At 42.4% G+C, this 22,339-nt stretch overlaps 1 protein-coding gene across 1 annotated transcript in view; it reads left to right on the top strand.

Moving 5' to 3' along the window:
* Positions 1-18,785, top strand: part of cdc73 (cell division cycle 73, Paf1/RNA polymerase II complex component, homolog (S. cerevisiae)) — a 64,889-nt gene extending 46,104 nt beyond the window's left edge. The window contains exons 14-17 of the mRNA XM_064338521.1: positions 14,049-14,210; positions 15,659-15,759; positions 17,832-17,973; positions 18,598-18,785. Coding sequence (XP_064194591.1) covers positions 14,049-14,210; positions 15,659-15,759; positions 17,832-17,973; positions 18,598-18,634 — 442 coding nt within the window. The 3' untranslated portion in view covers positions 18,635-18,785. The remainder of the gene's footprint in view (positions 1-14,048; positions 14,211-15,658; positions 15,760-17,831; positions 17,974-18,597) is intronic.
* Positions 18,786-22,339: the final 3,554 nt, after the last annotated feature.

The raw sequence follows: 22,339 nt of genomic DNA on the forward strand, positions 1-22,339 counted from the left end.
TCGCAGTTAAAAATATATATCATATTGATTTGAGTTTCTATTTTAAATGAACTTGTTTTTGAAATGAACATCAACGTTTTCAATGTCTGATGGTGTGTGTATCCCAGCATTCCCTGCACTGGGTATCTCGTGAGCCATGCACTTTAATCATTAGGGTGCTTGAAGCTATTGAGAGCCGGGAAGAGATTGCAATCGTGATTGGAGAAGGGCAAATTATTCAGTGATTAGGACAAAGGTGCGGTGGCACAGGGTTGCAATTGCCTGCAATACCTGCTGGCATCATCGACCCCCCAACTACCTCCACAGCGTGCGGTCTGCAGAGACATTAATGAACAGTACACAAGTTGCAACACACCCTTAAGCAAGGCCTTTTCACCCTGCTGAAAGTAAATGGAAATCGTGTGTGCCCGTGTCTGCACATGTGCGTTTAATATAATGCATATTATTTCCAGAAAACCAGGATAAAGTTTAACCTTTCATTTTTCGTAATATTAATGGGTGGAATTCACTGCACAAAAGAACGGTAACTGCTTTGTTGTGTCTCAGGAATGTGCTTGCTTTTAGTGTTAGAGTAGGCCCAAGGCTGGAGTAGATCATAGCCAAAATGCAAATTTGTCTCACAGATTGGCATCCAGATTTTGATAAAAACTCTTGAAGATATAAACTCTTGAGTCTCTTGATATCAAGGCTCTTGAGGATATAAGCAGACAGTGAATTTTTGATTGTGAAGTAGTAGCATCGAAAGTTATTATTTCACACCCCCGCCCCCCTCCAAAAATAAAAAATAAAAATATATAATAAATGAATACTAATTTGCTTACTAGCCTCTGACTCCAATTAGGAGACCACAGGGATCTGAAAGTACAGCAAGTGATATCAAATAAACAAAAAGGTTTCCTGGAAGACTTCCCTGGTTGCACTTGTGGCAGTGACATGTAGCACTCCCAATTCTTTGTCAGACACTGCAGTTGGTGCCAGGACGACTCGGCTGAAGCCCAGTATGAGTCACCCTCTGGAAGCGGGTCGTTTCTCTCTCTTTGTCCTCCCACGCGTAAGCGAAATGAAACATGGTGTTTCAGACAGGCATTGGATACATTACTTCAGTACACAAGCTCTAACAACAACAACAGCTCCAATCTCCAAGAGCGATATACGTCAAATGCATATCCTATATGTCTGCATTTCGAAGCTGCGTGTCTTATCTGTTTGATATCTATATCAAATGCATATGTGCGGTGGGTTCGGGTTTCATATGACTTCAGTGGAAGCCGTTTTTCCACCTAGAAGGAAATAGTTGCGGGGGCCCGACAGTAAGGGGGCAACAGTACGTCATTTTCCTTATAAGGAGTGGTTCCGTTATTCTACATTGATGTCCATAGGCTAACTGTGTGTTATCAGTAACTTTAGTATGAATTGTGTAGTGTTGCCAACTGTCCCTTAACATAAATAATTTTCTCTTAATGAAGAGGAAAATGCAAAAAATGTGATTTGTCCTACATTTGTGTTGGAGAGAGATAAAGGGAAGAACCTATCTAGGACCTTGGTTTAAATGGCAATAAATCTAAATTAACCTAATTTGTTATGGTTATTTTAGTCTAGACTACATATGAAGTCCAGTCCTGTAAGGGGAGACGGATGATAAATATATTGGTAATGTAGTTTTAGAATGTGTACACATTAGGGGTGTGTCAAGTATTCTGGCAAATTTAATATTTGTTCAGAAATGTGTAGGCTATAGTCCCTCCACCATCCTCCCCATGCAACTGATACTGCCACGGTACTATAATGAATATGATTGGGTAGTTACTGAAAATAATTGTAAGGCCCCCTGGGGCTAAAAAGACAATTATTAAAAGTTTGACTCAGGATTTGTCTCAAGTTGGATATGTCTAGCATGCAAGAGCAGTCTGTGGTACAAGTTTTATTTCCCTCAAGAAAATACAGACTTTTTGAAGATTATGTGTTAGGACATGAAAATGTTGGCACTATAAAGTTGCAAGTGGATACCTATGCTCAAATGACATCACTTCTGTGCTTGCATTTTATTCCCTCCTGTGTAAATCAGTGTTTTGGGTTTGCTGCCAACAAAGATGAACTCCTGGATTTAAGATTTCTCCAGGTAATTGCATGTTCTTTGGAATATTGAGGTGCTATGCAGTTGAGCAGAGTATGCATATAAAACGAGTATGTAATTGAAACTGGGATTATTGGATTCTGTTCAATATATCAAGGTATATAGCTATGGGAGTGGAATCTTGAAAGATAGCCCAGTTGAGTATCTAGTCATGTGTTTATCTGTATATTGAGTAAGATTAGTTATTTGTCATGTTCAAAAATCTGATCATATGATGTCGGCTAATTGGTGCATATATTAGGTTGTGCAGTCATTTTTAATTGTGTGTGAGTATTCTACCCATTCTGGCAAACTGGCATAGATTGCACTCGGTCATTTTCCTGTTTATGGAAGGCAACTCCTTGGTTAATTTTTCAGAGAAGCACTGCTCCTTGGCTCAAACGCAGAACAGCTCGCTGCACACTGTGGAATTAAATAATGGTTTGCAGTCTAGTTCATCTTATCTTGAATATTTTTCCTATTCTAATCACATAAGGTTATTCGGTGACAGTAAATGTTAATGTCGCAGCTGCTTAAAATATGTACCACTGTCCTCTGGTGCTGATGGTGAAAGCCACCACTTATTTTCACTCTGCTGTCCGTTGGATGAGTTGTGCAGTCCTTGCGTAGGAGTCGTAAACTCCACATGCAGTTGGCGCAGGAAAAGAAAGATTCCACAGGGGGCCAAACTTACTGTGGATGTCTGAAATTGTAGTAAGCGGTCACATTCTGTCAGAAATGTTTCTTGAAAACAGACTGCTAATGGGAGGAACCTTAGGAAATTGTTCTTGGATTTGGTTTGGATTTTATTTTGGGAAGCATTGAATGAAATGTTATACATATTTTTTTTTAAATGTTAAGCATTATTAATGTGATGCGACAGCGTAGTAGTTCAGAAGGTACTGGTCGATTATGTATAAAATTATTGCTCAATATCATTTATTTATTCCTGATGACTGCCATTAAAGGGTATTTCCATCTTTCATACTACTCCTACAAGCAAGCAAGCAGTCAGCTCAGCTAGATGTGGAATTAGACAAAACTATCTTGTCCTAGACACAACACATCTCCTGTTTCCAAAAATAAAGTAAACTTTGTTTTTGTTTTTTTGAAATGCATAGGCTAAGACCCTCTGTTTTCGCTCGTTTTACCAAAGACACACGCCATAGTGTCAAGTACAGGTTTTGAGGTGCTGCGATTTAGGAACAATGTTGTCGAATTCTACTTCAGTTGCATATTCCAATATTACAGAACCAAATCCACTTCATATCAGCACACTTTGGCCTAAATGGTGAATTAAAGCCATTGTGTGTTCATCTAAGATACATACCCATCAGAGGAGTAATTGCCATCATAAGGTTTTATTAGATCCATAAATCACTAAAACCCTGGGCCAATGTGACCGAGCAAGCCTCTCTTGCAGTGTAGATGGACTGCAGCAGTGAACCACAGATATTAAAACGGCCCCGAAGGCCAGTTCGGGGAAAAATTAGGTTCATTACACAGTGAGCACTCAGTGGAATTTCTTCCTCTCTTCCCTGTCAAATGCTTCTAGACGTTTCTTTTTATTTCTGCTTTTAGGTTTTGTTTTGTTGTTTACCCATTTTTAAAAACATGCTAACCATTTTTTATATCAGTTATTAATGTGACCATAGTCGTCACATAGCCTTACTGCAGCACCTTTTGTACCTTCGGTTTCAAGGTGCATTCTAGCAAAAATACCCATACAATAACACTAGAATTAAATGGATAAGCAAAGGAAAACACTACTAGCAGCCATACAGCCATATGGCCTGCAGCCTGACACCTGTGTACCCTTATGGCTAACTGCCGAAACTAAGCAGGTGTGGTTTTGGATAGTATTTGGATGGGAGACCTCCTGAGATTATTAAAGTGTCACTAGAAGGAGTGTTGTTGGGCCAGCATGCTTCCTTCTGAACCAAATAGAAAGCCAGTGCCTCAACACTGTGATGGGGGCACTGTGCTTTAGAAGATGTCATCCTTCAGATGTTCAACCGAGGTACTGATACTTTCTTCAGTAAAGGTCCTGTGGAACTTTTCACAATAGAAAGAGTGTTGACTGTTGAATTCTTTTGCATTGAATTCTTTTGCAATAGAATTTGGAGTGGATGTAAGTAAAGAGTTGAAGTTTAGTAAAGGAAAATAAATAAATTATAATAAGATGTCACTTAAAAAATTTTTTTTTTAAAAAGTAACAGGCATTGACTTCCTGTTGAATGTACATACCTATTAAAATGGTACCCATATGGTTAAATTTGATCGATGTTATACATCTGTCAGAATGAGGTAAAATACCCTTTGGGTGTTTGTCACTGTAGTACAGACTTCTGTACAGATCTCTAAAAAAAGTTTTTTTAAACGCAAGAGATTTACATTTGAATATGTTTCCTCAACATTCGAGGAGGCTTACTCATTTCTCATCTTTGACACATTTAGGGATGGAACTCAACGGTAATCTGTTGCAGAATTAAGTAGGACCAGAGATATGAACCTTACAGTTGGAGTCTGGCCGGTTCTTTTTTTTTTTTTTTTAATAAAAAGAAATAAATAAATAAAAAAATTGATACAAAACCTTGAATTGCATAGGCGGTTGTATTCCATCAATATCAACCTCTTTATTAGCACTTCTGAAAATAGCATGAGCTTTCAATGTAAATGTGTCTTTTTTTTTTTTTTTAAAGCTTGAATGTTCTGAAAATTATAAAAGTTATACTAAAGATAACTGCTGTAGAATAAAATGTGAAAATCAAAAGAAAAATGGCATTTATAATAGTTGTTCATGTATCAGAACAAAATCAAACGATTCTTTAAATAAGCCGAAGGCTGCAGGTCACAGAAAGATGACATAGGAACAAGCATTTTCTAAAAAGACCCTGGTCTGAAACCTTGATTTATTGTATTGTTTAACCTGAGATTTAAAAGTGCATGATGAGAGACCCTTTTAAAATAAAATAAAATAGTTAATGGGTCTTATTGAAAGTTTGACCCAGGATTTGTTTGTAGTTGGACATGCCCAGCATGAAAAAACAGTCCTTGGTACAAGTTTTATTTTCCTCAAGAAAATATTGACTTTTTAAGGATGATTTGTAAGGACATGAAAATGTTGCCACCACAACGTTTCAAGTGGATACCTGTGCTCAAATGACGTCACATTTGTAAGGTTATCTCTTAGAAAGAAATCCTGTTGGTGTGTGTGGGGGGGTAAAAATAGTTTATATGCTTCTATTTTATCTCCTCCTGTGTAAATCAGTGTTCTGGGTTTTCTGGCAAGTAAGATGAACTCCCGCATTGAGGAATTCTCCAGATAATTGCTTGTTCTGTGGAATATTGAGATGCATTTAAAATAAAATAGGTTGAGGGCAATATAACTGTCAATTCTGCTCTTTAAATTAGTGTACTTTGATGTCATTTTCAATTATTTCTGTTATGAATTACCTCCATTCCCAGTGCCATCGTGTCTGAGGGTCCACTATTTTATTCCTGCACCAGTTGTGCACACTAAAATCTGGTATTTATAATTGCTTAGGCCAAATCTGTTTCCATTGGATAAGCCATTCTAACCCCTATGAAGTGCACTGGTGCTATCTCTTTGGCTCGGTTTAACCACTTCAACATGGGAGGCAGATGTGACATGAAAGAAAAGACATATAAGCAGAGTTCTTCAGTGGTTTACATATCAATAAATTAGATTCTGTTTTGAGGATGCAAAGGCAGTCTGTAGATAACAGGGTGAGCACCAGTGCAAATCGAAGAGGCGCATCTGTTGTGGGGTTTCAACAGCTCTAAGGCTGGTTGCACACACTGGCCAATGGCATCAAGGAGGCTTTAATTTGGCAAAATATTACAGATCCATGCATCCAGATCCATGCATCCTCATCCAGACATCCTGCAGGGTTTTTGCATCCTCACAACAGAGGCCAGTGTCCAAATATGTTTTGCGTTTCAACGTGGTCCCGTTTGATGGTAGTGCAGGTAATTTGAGCTCACTGTACGTAAAGCGGTTGCAGTTATGATATCTGGGAAGCTGGAGGGGGGGGGGGGGGTGCTTCAATAAATGACACCATATCCCTGAAGTGTCCTTTTCTCCCAAATGTTAATTGCCTGCAAAATTCAGATGACCTATAGAAGGTGTTCTGTAACGTTGCAGATGCACGTGGGCAAAATGACTGCAGAACACATGTCTTCAGTCTTCCCAGGAGTTATAAGCCTCTTAATTTGAAAGTGCAAAGAGCAATTCTAAGATGGATGACTGGGAGGAAAAGGAAGAAAGAAATACTCGGAAGATGCAAAAAATAATGAGATTTATTTATTTATTTATTTTACTCTGTTTTAAAGAAAATCCATCCACGGCAATCAAACCACTGAGAGAAAAGTGGTACGTTGCTGAATATGTGATTGTTTCCAAGAGAACAGGCATCTAATTTTTGAACGCATTTGAATGCAACGAGAGATTTATTTTTAACCATACTCAACTCCATCCGTTTTGCTGTTTAAGTGAACAGGTAATGGAATGACTATGCCCTGCCGCATTTTGTACATACGCAAGCACACACAAACACACACACATACTCTACACTTTGCAAAAATTGGACAGGGCATATAGTCATCATTACCGATTTAGTTTCATTTTAGGGTCGTTGGTCTTCACTGCGATTTGGGACTTTTTCTGCTCGCTGATTTTCAGGGTCCGATATGGCACAATGATGCCTTTTCGGCTACCTTTATTGGAGCATCTGCACTGTGCAGAAGCGTGACACGTTTGTATGGTAACGGGAGGCCTAATTTGTATCTAATTGACATGCAAAAAAAGCCGTTTCTCCCATCAGAGGGCCTCAGAAGAGCAGCCCTTGCCCTTCCTGTGAGCTGACAGTGAGCTTTTATAATTAGCGGGGGCTTGAAAGGGAATATTCTTTGAAGTTGGCGCACAGAGTACGCGGCATTAATAAATTAGAGGAGAAAAAAGTCTTTCTGCAGCACGGTATTTTTCATTTGCTCCATTGATGGGAAACCATGTGGGATCTCCTTTGACCGCCCCTATACCTTACCGAGTCATACCTCCCGGGACCTGCGGAGTCGCTGATGCTGTCAGTTGCGGAATGGTCTGTTGCTGCTTGCTTTGACCTCAGCCAGTCACGTTCAAACAAAGTCCTCTTGTTCGGCGTTGATGTTTGACAGGTGAGTTGGAAATGCGCATCTCGCTTTGTCCAGGTCAGCATTAGCGACACCTGACAGAATGAGCCTGCCATCGGGATGAGAGGCTGGAGAGGCCCGTCATATGCTGGGGGAAAAGAAACTTGTGCTTTGAGAATACCACAAAAGGATTCCACAAAGACTGTGTCAGTGAAGAAATAAATAAAAAAGCAAGTAAGACTGCAGGGCAAGCTCTCGACCTTCTGTTGGCTTCCCCTGACAAAGATATTAGCTCTGTAATATAAAACTTTTCCAGTGAAGCGCACCTCTGTTTTCTCCAGAGACCCTGTTGGAAATTGGGGCCTGTAAGCAATGCAATACAATATTTTTCAGTGAAGTAATGTTGCCAGCGATAATTAAATGATGCATTTATGTTTGTCATTATAATGTGACAATATATACTTTATAACAACAAAAAAGTAATGGACTACATTTATATAGAGCTTTTTTCATGATTCCATGCTCTTACTGTATATAGTGAAGGGGGAAGAACTTGCCTTGCCTACCACCAGTATGTAAATTACATTTGAAGATGCAAACATTTTATTGTATCGGTAGTTTTTGCATTTCCTCCACTCAAATAAGTGCATTTATGAGTCAGAATTGTGCTTTCAGAATGTGGAATAGTCTGAAATATGCATGGCAGCCATTTTAGGACCAGAACTCTTCCACACATCTGCAAAGATGGTGCAGGAAAGTAGAATTTAGGCCATGAACTGGGGGCAATTGAACTGCTTAGGAGGTAGAAGAGGTACAGTAGGTTACGAGTGTTGCCAGGACACCGTGGAACCCCTAGCTCTTTGTTAAGTTAGTGTCATAGGATCTTAAATTACCATATGGAGTCACAAGCTTGGTTTGCTCTGAAGGAGAGCAGCAACAACCTCCCTGCTGCTGCACTGGAACGTTTTTCTTGAGGTAGAGTGAAGACCACTCCCTACACCAGGAAGCAACCTAGTTTCTCCCTGGAGGCCTCCCAGTGCTGTGCGAGCCTGCGATTATTCAGCTTCAGCCATTTGGCTCCCGCAGGGAAATACTCTGGAATGATTGCTAAAGTAGGCGGTATACTCAAAACGACACAAACTTTTTGAAAAAGAACCACTGGCGAACATGTCACCGAACACCACTCTCAGTATATTCGATACGAACTCTGTACACTTCGTTGTATGTCATTCCATGTCACTGGGAGGCGTGTGAAATTGCTCAGATTTTTCTTTGACACCGAACTTCTCCACCAAATTTTGTGTCAGGAATTTCAGCACATTTCGTTGTCTTTAAAATGTATGTGTGGTCGATTATAACGATGACTATAGTATTAATCTCAAACGTATTCCAGTCTTGACCACAACAAAACTGTCAAGGGACAGTACAGTGATCGGATGAACCAGAAAATGAATTTGAAAATGTTCACCCCTGACACAGCCAACCATGTGGTACTTGGATGGACACATTTCAGATAGGGGGAGGTCTGTTTGTGAACAGTTTGTTCTAGGAGCTTGCACACAAGCTGCGAACGCAAACCACTGCTTCTTTTTGTTCACCTCTGTTCAAAAAACGTCTTTTTGTTCAAAAAGTTCTGTTTTGTTTTGAGTATGTTGGCTCCTTAAGTTAGTTTCCATGGAAAGTAAAGGAGGAGCACATTTTACTTTGTTGGCTAGGTATGGTCAAGGTGACCAGGGTTTGAAATTCAGTGAGGGCTGGAGCGTGCATACTGTGGCATGAGGAAAATGAGAAAAAGCTTAATATTTTATGTCCTTAAGGAGTTTTAAAGTATCTGTCTTCTTCAGTGCTGTAGGCTAAAATCTTAAAAGCAAGTAAATGCCTGAATACTTCTAGAGTACTTGCCCTTGCAGTGTCCAGAGGTGGTGTGTTTAAAGGCCCCAAGTTCTTAAGTGCCTAGTATGTTAATGCTGGTTTTCTGCTGAAAAATTTCAGGAATTTATTCAGTGGCGATGCAGCATCAAACACAAGGACCATTTCAGTTGGTGCCCTTGTTTGAATATAACCTAGAAATCTTGTGATGCCGATCATACTGTCTGGGCCTAATTTATACCAAGGCCCTCCAGGAGTGTTCGTTCCTCAAGACGAGCTCTGCGTACCAACCAGTTCTTACAGGAACAATGTCCCGTTGAATAAGCTCCAAGCTTTCACAGCCGCAATCGCTGTCTATCCCTGAATTCTAGAAAGGAGCGTAAGCTGACAACCATGTCATCTCTCACTTTGGGGAATGGTTCTGTAATGAGCGTTTGAGCTGAGGCTGGTCAGCGTCCTTCACTGTTGCTAGACATCATTTGAAGTTGTGGTATGCTTTCAAATAGTGAAAGAATACCAGCCTTTTTTTCCCCCGGTCGCTGTGCTGTCCTCTAGGTTTTGATTCCTTAGGATAGCAGTCGTGACGGCTCGCGCGCACCCCGACTTTAACGCGCAGAGGCATTCCGAGCGTAGCGCTCCCGTTTGTTTGAGGAGGGGCCGCGAACGCCGACGCCGCCCCCACCCTCCGCCGCGCCGCCGCACCGTGATTACATTCCGGAGGCGCCGCCGCCGAGGGCTCCCGTGGCGACGGGAGGCGGGGAGCAGCTCGCGAGGCAATCCGCCGCTGTCACTTTGACGCGTCTGGCGGTGACAGGCCCCGGGATCCTCCGCCGATTCGCGCCGCGCCGCAGACCGACGCCGGGTGATTGACTGCCCTGACGGACGCGCCCTCCCCCCGGGGGACGGCCTCGCCGCGGATTTGGGGGCGGCTTTCTCTCCCGCGCGCGCTCTTCCGCTTCTTCAGGGGAAAATTTAGCAATTTAGAGGTGTTGTTGCATTTTGGGAACACATTTGCAGGGTCGCCACAACTTGTGGGAAGTTGTACCATTTGAGACTAAAAAAAAAAAAAATGAATGGAGAGCAGGGAGATTTGATACTGTCAAGCGTACAGAGCTTAAACTGTCTGTCTGTCTCTTTCAGCTACTGGAAAAAAAGGCTTTGCGGTATCTGGTCTCGTCTGAAGAATTTTTACGTTTTTCATTTTTAGCTGCTCGAGAACCGATCACAGCTCCCCGCCGGCTCGCCGCCATTGTGTCAACACGTTGGCAGACGCCGCGCTCCCCGCGCTGTATCACTTCAACCATTTGTGCTTCTCTCGATGGCAGGCGTGCTAAGTGGAAAATATTATCCTCAGCCTTTATGCTTCGTAAGTGAACACGGTGAAGATGCAGAAGGTTTTCGCAGCACATAGAGGGGGTGTTGTCAGAGTGCGCACCGTACGCTTCAGTGGTTCCCCTGACCCGCTGGTTCGGGCGTGGGAGGGCTCGAGGTGGGTTGTGTGATCACACTTTCAATAAGTTACTGTGTAGAATTCTTGATAAATTACAGTGCACTTCTTGAATTTGAGTTCGCATTTGTGTGCGGGATATAGAATTTGAATTCAGTTAACTGAAATTCCAGTGGCTAATTTCTGTCAAATCTATCACTTTAAAAAAATAAATAAATAATAATAAAAATTATGTCAAAATATTATTACAAAGACTTATTTAATATTTTTGGAATTAGATTTTTCTATTTTTTTTTCTTTTCTTTTTTTCTTATTTTGCAAATACTTGGATATTGGTATGTCGTATGGTTTCAATTTTGTTAAATGTATGAAAAATACTCAGGAAAGCATTACTTGAAAATATGAATGAATAAAAGGTAGTATCGATTCAAATTTCATTTCCAATTCATTCATTGAATTGGAATCGGTTGTGATTGACCCCAACCTGGTTGCCCATTGATGTTCAGCACCAGTGAAATGAAACGCTACACTTGCTGTGTTCATTTCACTATACAGTGTACATGCAGTTGATTGAAATTGATTTAATTGCATGCTACAGTTCCTCAAACAGGCTGTCTGTGACCTTATCACGCTGCCATGCAATTATGATTTGATTTTAGCCATTTGAAAAAATGTGTATGTATGTTTATTTACATACATATTTGAAAAAGAAGTGGTGGGTGCATTATATCGTGTGTTCGTTTGGTAGTTATTTTATAAAGACGTATTTTACACACATGCTCGTGCGCACAGTGTTGGTATCAGTAGCTACGGCTGTATTTACCGCCTGCTTTTCTTTAGAAGGCATGCCATTGGCACAAGGCAGGGAGCTGGAGAGGTAGCTCATGGGCAACAATCAATTCTCACCAGGAGAGAACAGCACACACTGTTTTGGGAGGAACGCAGTATAAAATTTTTAGTGGCCTTATCCATTCAGTATCGTATTCAGCACTGCTACCCTGTAAACATATTTTTTTCTATTATATTGGCAGGGAGAGGTGCAGGGGAGGCTTTGCATCACTGCTTAACGGTAACTTAGTGGACATTGTTATTCCCCAGACACTGAGAATATTTTCTATCTGCTGCGAGGCAAGTCAAATATAACGATTTGGTTAATGGTCAGGAAAACCAAATGTTTTATTATCCATTTGCATAACTAATGATCATAAAGAGCCTATAACGGTGCCTCCCGTTTAATATTTCACAGTCTACGTAAAGTAGGAGAGAGCTGGACTTTGTCGTGGGGATTTGACCGCATTCAGCACTAGAGCGGCGGTGTTCCATTACAGATTAGGACCTGCGGTTCTTGAATGCCGTGATGACCCCACAGCGGCACATCTGTGGCCCATTAAGGCCAGGAAAGAGAAATGAGAAGCCAGATGCCAGGACGGTCCAAGGCGCTTAAAGAAGGGTCTCTATCCGGTTTACTTCATAGAGATTAACCCTAAATGATGAGAGCTGGAGCACTCGGGCTTCAGAAACACAAACATCTTTAATTAAACAGGGTCATTCAGAGTCTCTGTGTCCCAGCATATGTACGTGAGAGTATAGGATGTGTGCCTGAGATGTACGATTCAGACTGAATTAAACGTTAATCTGGAACAGATAACACGTTTGCATCCTCCCCTATCCAGTTCCCTTTGAAAGTTAATGCACACACACTCTCTCACACACACACACACACACACACAACACAAAGGCACACCTCTGCATGTTTCCGATGTGCCCAAAGCTGTCTCTGTTTCTGCATTTCGGCACGTATTAGAAGGGCTTCCACACTGCTGAATGTAACTGGGGCTTGAGGGGCCGAGAGTGCCTGACACAGCTGGAAAGGTCCTAGGTTCAGGAAACCCCACAGAAAGCAAACCGCTGCGCACAACCAGTTCAGACCGCTCTGAAGCCATGCAGTACAGGCCGCTCTGAAGCCATGCAGTACAGGCCGCTCTGAAGCCATGCAGTACAGGCCGCTCTGAAGCCATGCAGTTCGGACCGCTCTGAAGCCATGCAGTACAGACCGCTCTGAAGCCATGCAGTACAGGCCGCTCTGAAGCCATGCAGTACAGGCCGCTCTGAAGCCATGCAGTTCAGACCGCTCTGAAGCCATGCAGTTCAGGCCGCTCTGAAGCCATGCAGTACAGACCGCTCTGAAGCCATGCAGTACAGGCCACTCTGAAGCCATGCAGTACAGGCCGCTCTGAAGCCATGCAGTTCGGACCGCTCTGAAGCCATGCAGTACAGGCCGCTCTGAAGCCATGCAGTTCAGGCCGCTCTGAAGCCATGCAGTACAGGCCGAGCACACTCGGACAGCATGGGAGATTGCAGCATGAGATTGCGGAAGATGAAAAAATAATGTATTTTAGAACATTCTAGAAAGGGAAATAAGGGAATACGATTCAGCTTTGAAAATTAGCAGTGGTGTTTTGGGGAACATTTCTTTGTTGTTGATGATATGCTGACCAGGGTGTTAATGAGGCGGACTGTTAGCATTTCCCATCAGTAATAAGCTTTGAAAATCATATAGTGTTTTATTTATTTATTTGTTTATTTTATTATTATTATTTTTTTAATAGTTTTTGAAATCTCTGGCAAGCAATGGTTGTATAATTAGAGGAGTTTTTTCTTCTTTCTTTCTGTTTTTAATTGTTGTCTTTGACAAATGACCTAAAAGAGGTGCTTTCAGAGGCATTTTTCCATCACAGTTTGCTTTGGCAGCAGGAGCTGCAGGATTGGAGACCTTTAAAAGGCTGCTTTTCCAATACGTCTCAAAAAGCAAAAAAAAAAGGCCACTTCAGTCCTTCAGAGATCGAAGCGGGCCGCCCTCCGCCATTATGCCAAATAGGTCCGAGCATTGAAATGCCACAATTAGAGCCATTGTTAGCTGTCGCTTAAGAAGGACCGGGAGTCGATTGTTGTGAACAGAAGCGCTTTTCGCGGGATGGCAGATCGAAGCCTTGATAAAGAGTTCCCCCGGCCGGAGCGTAAGAGCCTAATTGTGCCCTGACAGCCGTCACACCGCGGAGAAATGATCACCTGGACGGGGGCTACCGGGTGGCACGTTCGACTCGGGTTCCGAGAGCTGGCAGTATAACATAGCGGTTGGCTGCCGCCATTGTACCTCTGAGCCAAGATACTCTATTGTTGCTGTACCCGTCCCGCTGTATAAATGGATGTTTGGCTTTAAGGTCTTGCACAAGTCTCTCTATAAAGAACATTTCAGTGCATAATTTCAGTTGCCAAAGCAGTTTTATTCAGTAGAGTATTCATCATCTCATCCATCTCGTTGTTGGTTGTCAAGCAAGAGAGTCTTTCCAAGTCGATGGATGGGGTTTTTTTTTTGTTTTGTTTTTTTATTTTCTAAAAATATCCACAAAATATATTACTAGGGTGAAGGGAGACACATCACTCACCTTCCCCTCCCCGCTCCTTAAGGTTTGTGACGTCAGAGGAGAAGAAGAAGCAGGGGATCCAGCGGGACAACGAGGTCCTGCTCCAGAGACGGAAGGACCAGATCCAGCCTGGCGGTGCCACGCTGAGCGTCACCGTGCCTTACCGGGTCATCGACCAGCCCCTCAAGCTGGCGCCGCAGGACTGGTAAGACCCGCCAACGTCCGAGCGGCCTTCCGCCGATCTCTCGCGCTACTTACCAGCCGCTGTGCTGCGCAAAACGAATACGGAGAAAATGTGTGTACCGATCGCGCGTCGTGGGAATGCCTGACGTGCGTACGCGTTCGTTTCGGGGGGGGAATTGAGGCTTTCGGAAAGCAGGGGGTCATCGCGGGTCAAGGATATGGAGACGAAAGTAAAAGCACGTGTCACGTCTTCGTACTGATAATACGGGAGAGCTTGCTCCACGGTGCTGAAAGAATGCATCAATAATTAAAGAACCGTGACAACGGGAGTGTAGCAAAGGAGACAGATTTCGCTCCAGACACCGAGGAATCTGGAAAGCCCTGATCAACATCTCGGACGTGAAGACCATGTTAACGAGATGCAAATATATCCTTAGGGTTTAATGTGGCTCACTGAGAATTTCGTTCTCGTGGCTAGGCACACAAACTCGCACGTCACACTTGAGCCTCCCCAACTCAACATATCCCTTTATTTTTGGCTTGGGACTATCTAGTTACCGGTACAAAAATGCAGAGGGCAGACTTATTTATTCTGGTTTTATAAATGGAGAAATGTACTGTATGACAGACCTGTCCAAGCAGCCTGGGCTAGCTAACTAGTTGGCTGACCAGATTACCGAGGAAGTTATCTGACTATCCTTGCTATTTGTTTGGTGAGTTAGCTAGTGAACTAGCACTGCAGTTTTTTCCCTAGATGATTTGTTACAGCCAATCGAAGAGGTTCTCCTTGCCAGCCTCTCACCCATTCTGCCAAGCCTTAACGCAGAATTTCTTTAAAAGGTACCACAAAATGGAAAATGCAACTAAATTTGATTAATTCTATTTTGCACAATGTCTTAGATCGTAGTACTGTGAGACATGCTTGGCATTTTCATCCCCTCTGCTGGAGGTGATGGAAGTGGTGTGTGTACTCTTGGGTACAGGAAGAAATAAGGTGTCTCTTCAGCTCGTTAAATATTTTTAAAAAAGAGAACCACATGACTCATTAAGGTTTTTCAGAACATGCCAGTGGTTTTTGAGAAGTGTTGAAGTGCTGATTTGGGGTCAGAGGTCACGGGGGTAGATAGTGCCATCATTTCTCCGCTTTCGCTCTAAAAAATAAAGCATTTCCTTCCGAACCTTGCATTCTGTGTTGTGTGCATATAATCACGTATAGGTCATTCACACTGTGAGCCTCACAGTCGGCCATTATTTTTCATTTTCCTGTAGACGGATAGTCTGGGTGCGCGTGCGCTTGCTCGCGGGTTAATGTCATCTGTGGCTATTATCTCCTGAACTAAACCCAATCATAGCTTAGCCTGAAGGCACCCTGGTGTTGTTGAGCAGACAGGTCTCCATAACTCGATCAGATGAATTGATTTGTCCTCGCCCATCTGTCGTGTTGAGTGAATCGTTGAATCCTCTCCTCAGGGACCGCGTGGTGGCTGTGTTCGTGCAGGGTCCTGCCTGGCAGTTCAAGGGCTGGCCGTGGCTTTTGCCCGACGGATCGCCTGTCGATATTTTTGCAAAAAGTGAGTCCATCTTTCCTAATTTGCTTGATCCAACTGTATGTTTGTGTGTCACAGCAAAAATGTAGAAGTTGCCTTTTCACTTAGATGTTTAATTTTGTGATTACTATAATCGTGCTGACCATTTCAGGGTGGTGCTTTTCAGTTTGGACATGGAAATGAGTTTTATAGTATTACAGAAATTGAGATTTTAGTTTAACGTGAACTATATCAGAAATGAGAAGCTTTGTCATTTTCATAATTATTCAGCTTGGGTACACCTGCATAATGACAGCTTGTTGAAAAGCTTATAAAACTCATTATACACTCAAAGCACATTTCTTTTTCCCTTTTCCCCATTGCTTGATATTAATCAGTGTTGCCCATTTTGACTTGATTTACACATAGTGAGTTCTCCGAAATTGTATCACCTGCTGGTGATGGGAGTATAAACCAAGAGTAAACACAAATGTAATCTAATGTGTATTCCTTCCACAAAACAGAAATATGAAATGTGAGAAGTCCTTCATTAGTCCAAGAATGTTACCGTTACAGACAAGCATGCTGTCAAAGCTGTCAGTGTGCACTGAATTTGCAATGGCCTTTGAAGTGTGTGTGCATTAATGTGTGTGTAATATTAAATAATAGTTGTAATATAGTAATAGTAAAGTGATGCAATGTTATAATGTGGGTTCATGGAGATGAACAAATGCAGTCAGTGGGCAGGAATGGGATCCAATCTCTCTGGTTTGTTTTGAATCGTGTTGTGCTGCCACCTCACACTTTAACAAGTGCAAGGGCTGCCGCTATTAATCCTAACAAATCAATGTAATCGATTTCAAAAATTAACTTTAATTTTGACATTTTCATTTTGAATAATTGATATAGAAATCCAAGATCCTAATTATTCCCCAAAAGCATTTGTCACTGAAAAAGCACTGCTGATAGCTTCTGGGGAAACTTAGTAGTGTTCTGGGGCATAGTGTGGCTTGCCAATAAATGGGTTCCTTTCTCTGAAAATAAGTACTTGTTTGAATGATTTTCAGGGTATATCTTGTGTCATCAAATCTTGAATTTTTTTTTGACAATATCAGATTAAGAATTATATAAAGATTCATCTTAAATTAAGCATTTGATTTTGGATTTGAACCTGCTTCAAAAAAATAAATATGTACATAAATAGTAGTGATGGATAGCTAGCTACATGCCACGGAAGTACCTACATCATTGCCGGAGAAGCAAACTGCAAATGTCTACTTGCTTCCATGTCACTACATTCACCATATACAAACTGGAAGCATATTTTTATGTTTTATTTCAAGCACAGTAACTTTATTTATGAAGTGTATTTAACAGGGAAAATGCATGCTAATAAAGATTTCCATTTTCACATTCATGTAAATACACGATTTGGCTACTGAGCTCATTTTCATCCGATGTCCCTGGGCAGGTTAAAATGGAAGCCACTAGCTAATGTTAACATGTGAATGTGAAGCAACCTGTTGCCTGGAAAGACTCATTAGAAAGCTCAGAAATCTGCAAGCATATCATTGGTTGACCCAAAGCTAATCGCTTGTCACTGAAGTGACCATTTACCACACTGTGCAATATTCTTTCATACGCTGACTGTAACAAGTCATTTTAATAAATTATAGGCAGTAGCACCATTGGAAGTGCTACAATATAGCCGATGTAACTGCACTGAATTATGACCTGCTGGTCATACAAACATCTTAATTTGCCAGCTATTTTCAGTAAAATGAGGAACCTCATACTGTGGTAATTTCCAATAACAGTTCAACGGTCTGAAAGTCTGGATACAATCCAGCTCTAATTTAGTTTTCGGGGTCAGGGAGCGTCTAATAGAATTTTCTTCATAATGAAAGTCAATCTAAGATATTCATGAGACGGGACTGGTTTCCAGAGTATTGTTCAGATCCTTCATTCTGTCAACTAATCGTCCGCTGTTGTTTCAAAAGACTGAAAGTGTCTGTCTTCTGTTTTTCAAGAATAAACACTTACGGTACTTAAAGTATGTACGGGTGCTACACAGTGCGTAATATTCGGTTTTCAAACCTCCCCCCCTTCCCCCACAGTCCGAGCTTTTCACTTGAAGTACGACGAGGCCAAGACCGACCCCAACGTGCAGAAGTGGGACGTGACGGTTCTGGAGCTGAGCCACCACAAGCGCCACCTGGACCGGCCCGTGTTCCTGCGCTTCTGGGAGACGCTCGACCGGTCAGTGCCGCGGCCGATAACGGACCCCCGGTCACGGCTGCCGGGATTAGCGGGCGAACGAGTGTGCAGACGAGATAAGACGGAGATTCCGATAAGACGGCCGTGTTTTTATGGGTCTCGTGCGCGCGCTGTGCGTGCACGCGCATGAGTGCATGCATGCGTGCGTGCGTCCTCGTATGTCTGAGCCTTGAGTTTGCGTGCATTTTTACGTGCGTGTATGCGTATTTGTATACATACGTGCGTGCGCATGCATACGCTTGCGCAGCGATTAGCTTATGTGTGTGTGTCTTTGTGTGGATGTGCATGTGTGTTTAATTCCAGGGCAGCCATTTCCCGCTCTGTTTTATCAATGTAAGGAGAAAGGCATACTGAGATGTAGCCAGGCTGAGCTGCTCTGCGGCAGCTGAACTGCAGTGTCGGAGCACAAAATCAGTATGCCCGCCACCTCGGCTGTGCCGAGAAATCTTTGCGCTCTCGATATTCTTAAAGTAAAAGGGCAGCCGGCGAGGGCTTTCTCATCCCCGAGCTGAGCTGCTGTCCGTCTCACCGCAGAGGGTTTTCGTTAATGCCGCCCGCATTACCGTTTCTGTGCATTGACTCCTCCCATTTTTCCCCGCTGCACAGGTACATGGTGAAACACAAATCCCACTTGAGGTTCTGAGCCCGGGCTGCCACTCTGCTCTCTCGAGGCTGGATCAAGAAACACCAGGCACCCTTCTTGTCCCGTCCCGTCCCGTCCCGTCCCGTCGGTGGATAGCTTGCGTTTCCAGTCGCCACCTTCCCACCTCCCCCCCATGCCAACCTAGACCTCCACAACCCCAGAGCTGCATATGCCAAGAACAGATTCCTTCCATTGGGGTACACCCCCCTGTGGAGATTTCTTTCCTAATGGGCAAAAAACTAAATGATCTCCCTGTCTGTAGCAGTCTGTTACTGTGGGCACAAGAAGCTGGGCAAGGGTGTTTTTTTTTTTGTTTTTTGTTTTTTCTTCTACCCCCTTTCATCTGGGTTTTGGGGGAGGGAGGGGGGTGAGGGTGTCCCTTGTGCTCTTCTTCCACATTATATAGTAAACCAAAACTATATTTTTCAACAGTAGTGTCTTTATGTTCAAATGATAAGAAATAAAAACAAAAAAAAGTTGTTTCCTTTCCTAGGTGGTTTTTTTTTTGTTTTACCTGGGGGAAAAAATGGGGAAAATTAATAATAGAAAGATGAATAATGGTATTTAAAAAGAGGGGCAAATACAATTACTGCTGAATGGCGAGGGACAGGCAACCTCTTGTTGCTGTGTCTTTTGCGTATTATTTCTTCAGTTCTTTTTCTTGCATTATACGTGTGCGATGGCAGCACACGACCATAAGTATGTCGGACCCCGGTGTAAGCTGTAGCTATAGTGGATTAGCATCGATAGCGAAGGAATAAAATGATTGGAACCAATTCTGAGCTAGGGCCAGTGGAGGAGACCCTGTGTGTATGCAGAATTTGCATGGAATGGAAATGGATTCCTCTTGGAATGTGCCTGTGGGGGGGGAAAAAGCGCTTATTCTCAGAACCTTTCCCATTCAGGCAAGTGATCAATTGTGATGCATCTTTTTCTCATTTTCAAGAACTGGTGAAGTGAACTTTGTGCACTGCTGTGCGAAATTATTTATGGTTCTGGTAAGCTAAGCAGTTGGTTCACACCGACCCACAATTACAACAAACATGTCATTTTTAGAGGGAACAAGTCAGTGGTCCCTGTTAAAGACCAACAGTTCTTTAATATCCGGTATGAATGAGGCTAATAGTCTAAACAGCATTATTGTGAAGTCCAGATTGAAGTGTGTGCTTTCAGACTAATCTTCAGCAAGGTCTTCATCATTATCACTCAAAGATTTCACCCTCTAGGGGTGCTTTCGAACTTTTGGACAAATGAATATTGTTGGCATTTGAGTCGGTTGCCCAGGGAATTGAATCCATTAAAGTACATTATCATACTTACTGCTTATGCCATTACTGCTATAAATCTTCAGAGGGTTAAAACATCAGTTTACTTTAAATTTAGTATTGCACTCTTTCCAACTATAAAATAATATGTTTTTATTTTCTCATTTTTTTACTGGCCTTTTGAATATTTTAGCGGGAAGAGGTCAGCTGGTTGGAAAGGAATTGAATGAAACTCGAGTCGATGACTCCCTATTGCGAGCTGCAGTCTAACAGACCTGCATGTTCCTTTCTGTTCATTGTTCATGTTGTACCGATGCTCCCCAACACCCCCCCTTCGAATGTCATTAAAATGTGTGCACTATAATCAGTTGTGCTCCCATTCATTTTCCTGCCTTTTTTTCCTGAAAAGCCATGGATGAGAAATAAAGTTTTGAAAGTCGACTGGTTTGTTCATTTAACCTGTTAAAAACCTTTCAGCCTGCTTTGGAGCTCATCTCTCCCTGTCAGGGACAGTCCTCTGCCCTGCCATGGCATTGTGTGTTCAGGCTCGCGGCCTTGTGGTATAGGAGGCTAACTGTCCTTGGTTCTGATGTTTTCTTCGCCACAGATTGGCATGTACAGGGGCTCCACTGGCCCGCGGAGGCCTTGAAAGGGCTTGGTTTTGAATTTGTAAGAACTGAAGGTTGTGAAAGGGGGCTTGGATTCTGCGGTGCGTGAAGGTGCTTGAATTTAAGTGTATTTTTACAAAGCCCTGCTCTCTCCACTGCTATGCATATCTCCTATCCCTGCATTTGTGAAATCGGTAACATCAGTGTTCTCTGTAATAGTCCCCAAATGAAGGGGCTACAGTGTGAGTGTGGGATTTTCAATAAAATGTTGTTTTGTCTTTTTCTGAATGTCTGATATGAGAACTTTTTTTCTGCAAATAAGGCCCCTATTTTTTTTATTTTTTATTTTTTCTAAGAAATACTTTTGAATTTGAACCCTAATCAAGCAGGAACTGGCGGCAAAGCTTGATTATGCGCTGCCTTTAAGCGGTGACTGGTGACTCGTTTAAAAAAAGAAAAAAATTGATCTAAGGGGCCCTTTGTGACGACTGCTGACTCCAGTTTAATATAGAGCACCAATTTGCACCTCAATTTTCATTACAGCTTCATTCAGCATTCCAAATTACCCCACATTTTTTAGTACCATTTTGGGAAATCAGTACTGCCCCAGTCTATGGTTTCTGTCTGGACCAGTGAATTCCAAACCCAATCACACTAGCACCCAAGGAACCACTGGATTTTTAAGTACCTAGTCTTTAAATCTATGAATTGTATATGTTACAGTTGAATCTCATTGGTCACTGCTTGAAATCCATTAAAGATCACAATGTCAATGTATTATAAGATCCTGATGACAATCGCTTGTTGGTGATTTGCCACAAAGAAGAATGTCCATAAGGTTTCATAAAGGGGATGTGTGGTTCCTAGGGAGGTGATCTCTTTAATCAAACTTTTACATGCTAGCCCTTAACTGGTATTTGTGTTGCAGCCAAGGTTGTATCAGGAACTGGCTTTGAATAAAAACCTGCAAGGACGCTGGCCCTCATAGGGGAATGGGTTTCACTTCCTGGTAGAAATGTTAGCGGTTAAAGGACTGAATCTAACCACACCAAGGCTTTCCATTAACTTTATCAGATTTAAGGAAATGCCCCTCATTTGAAGTTGATCTTGGTGGACACAAAAAAGAAGCCCTTTCTTAAATGTACTGCACATGAATACAACGCACCATAGTTCCGTTAAATCAAGCATTTGGTTTTCCTTTCCGCTGTGCTGTCTGTATGTGCACGTGCATGCATAATGTTGTCTCCGATATTTTGTTTTCAATGACCTTTTCCTAGAATTGCTATAACTACTGTGGTGTGTGGGGAATTCTTCACACTGTTGAAGAGAGGGCTGTTATGTTCTCTGTCCCTGACAAGATCAAGGCCTCTACTTTTTGCATCCTGCCCAAGAAGAGCCTTTGACCCCCATATTTCACCTGGAGATGCTTCACTGTGTCAACTTGCTTTTCGGTCCTACCTGCTTTTTAATTTCCCAGCGCTGGCCCCTGATTTAATGCTTTACTCCACAACGTTGTTTGATCTGTGTGGAACATTTGCCATATGGGTAGGTTGAGGAGGTCGGTTGAAAGTTCATATTCATCATGAATGAGATGATCTTGTTCTTTGGTGAGTTGAATAAGTCATTCAACAGGGAACAGGGAAGTACAGAGGATGGATGAAACATCAGAGTTGCCCCTCTGGTGTTTGTATAGAGCATTTGTGCCACACCAGCAGTGCCCCATTCAGGGATGGAACCTGCAACTGTTCGTTTGAGAGCACAGCTTCCTAAATATTGTCCACACTGAACCTTTTTTGCAAAGTATTTTTTCAATAGAAAACAAGCATTTAGAA

The sequence above is a fragment of the Anguilla rostrata genome, chromosome 6 (assembly GCF_018555375.3).
Source record: "Anguilla rostrata isolate EN2019 chromosome 6, ASM1855537v3, whole genome shotgun sequence".
NCBI classification, from domain to species: domain Eukaryota; kingdom Metazoa; phylum Chordata; class Actinopteri; order Anguilliformes; family Anguillidae; genus Anguilla; species Anguilla rostrata.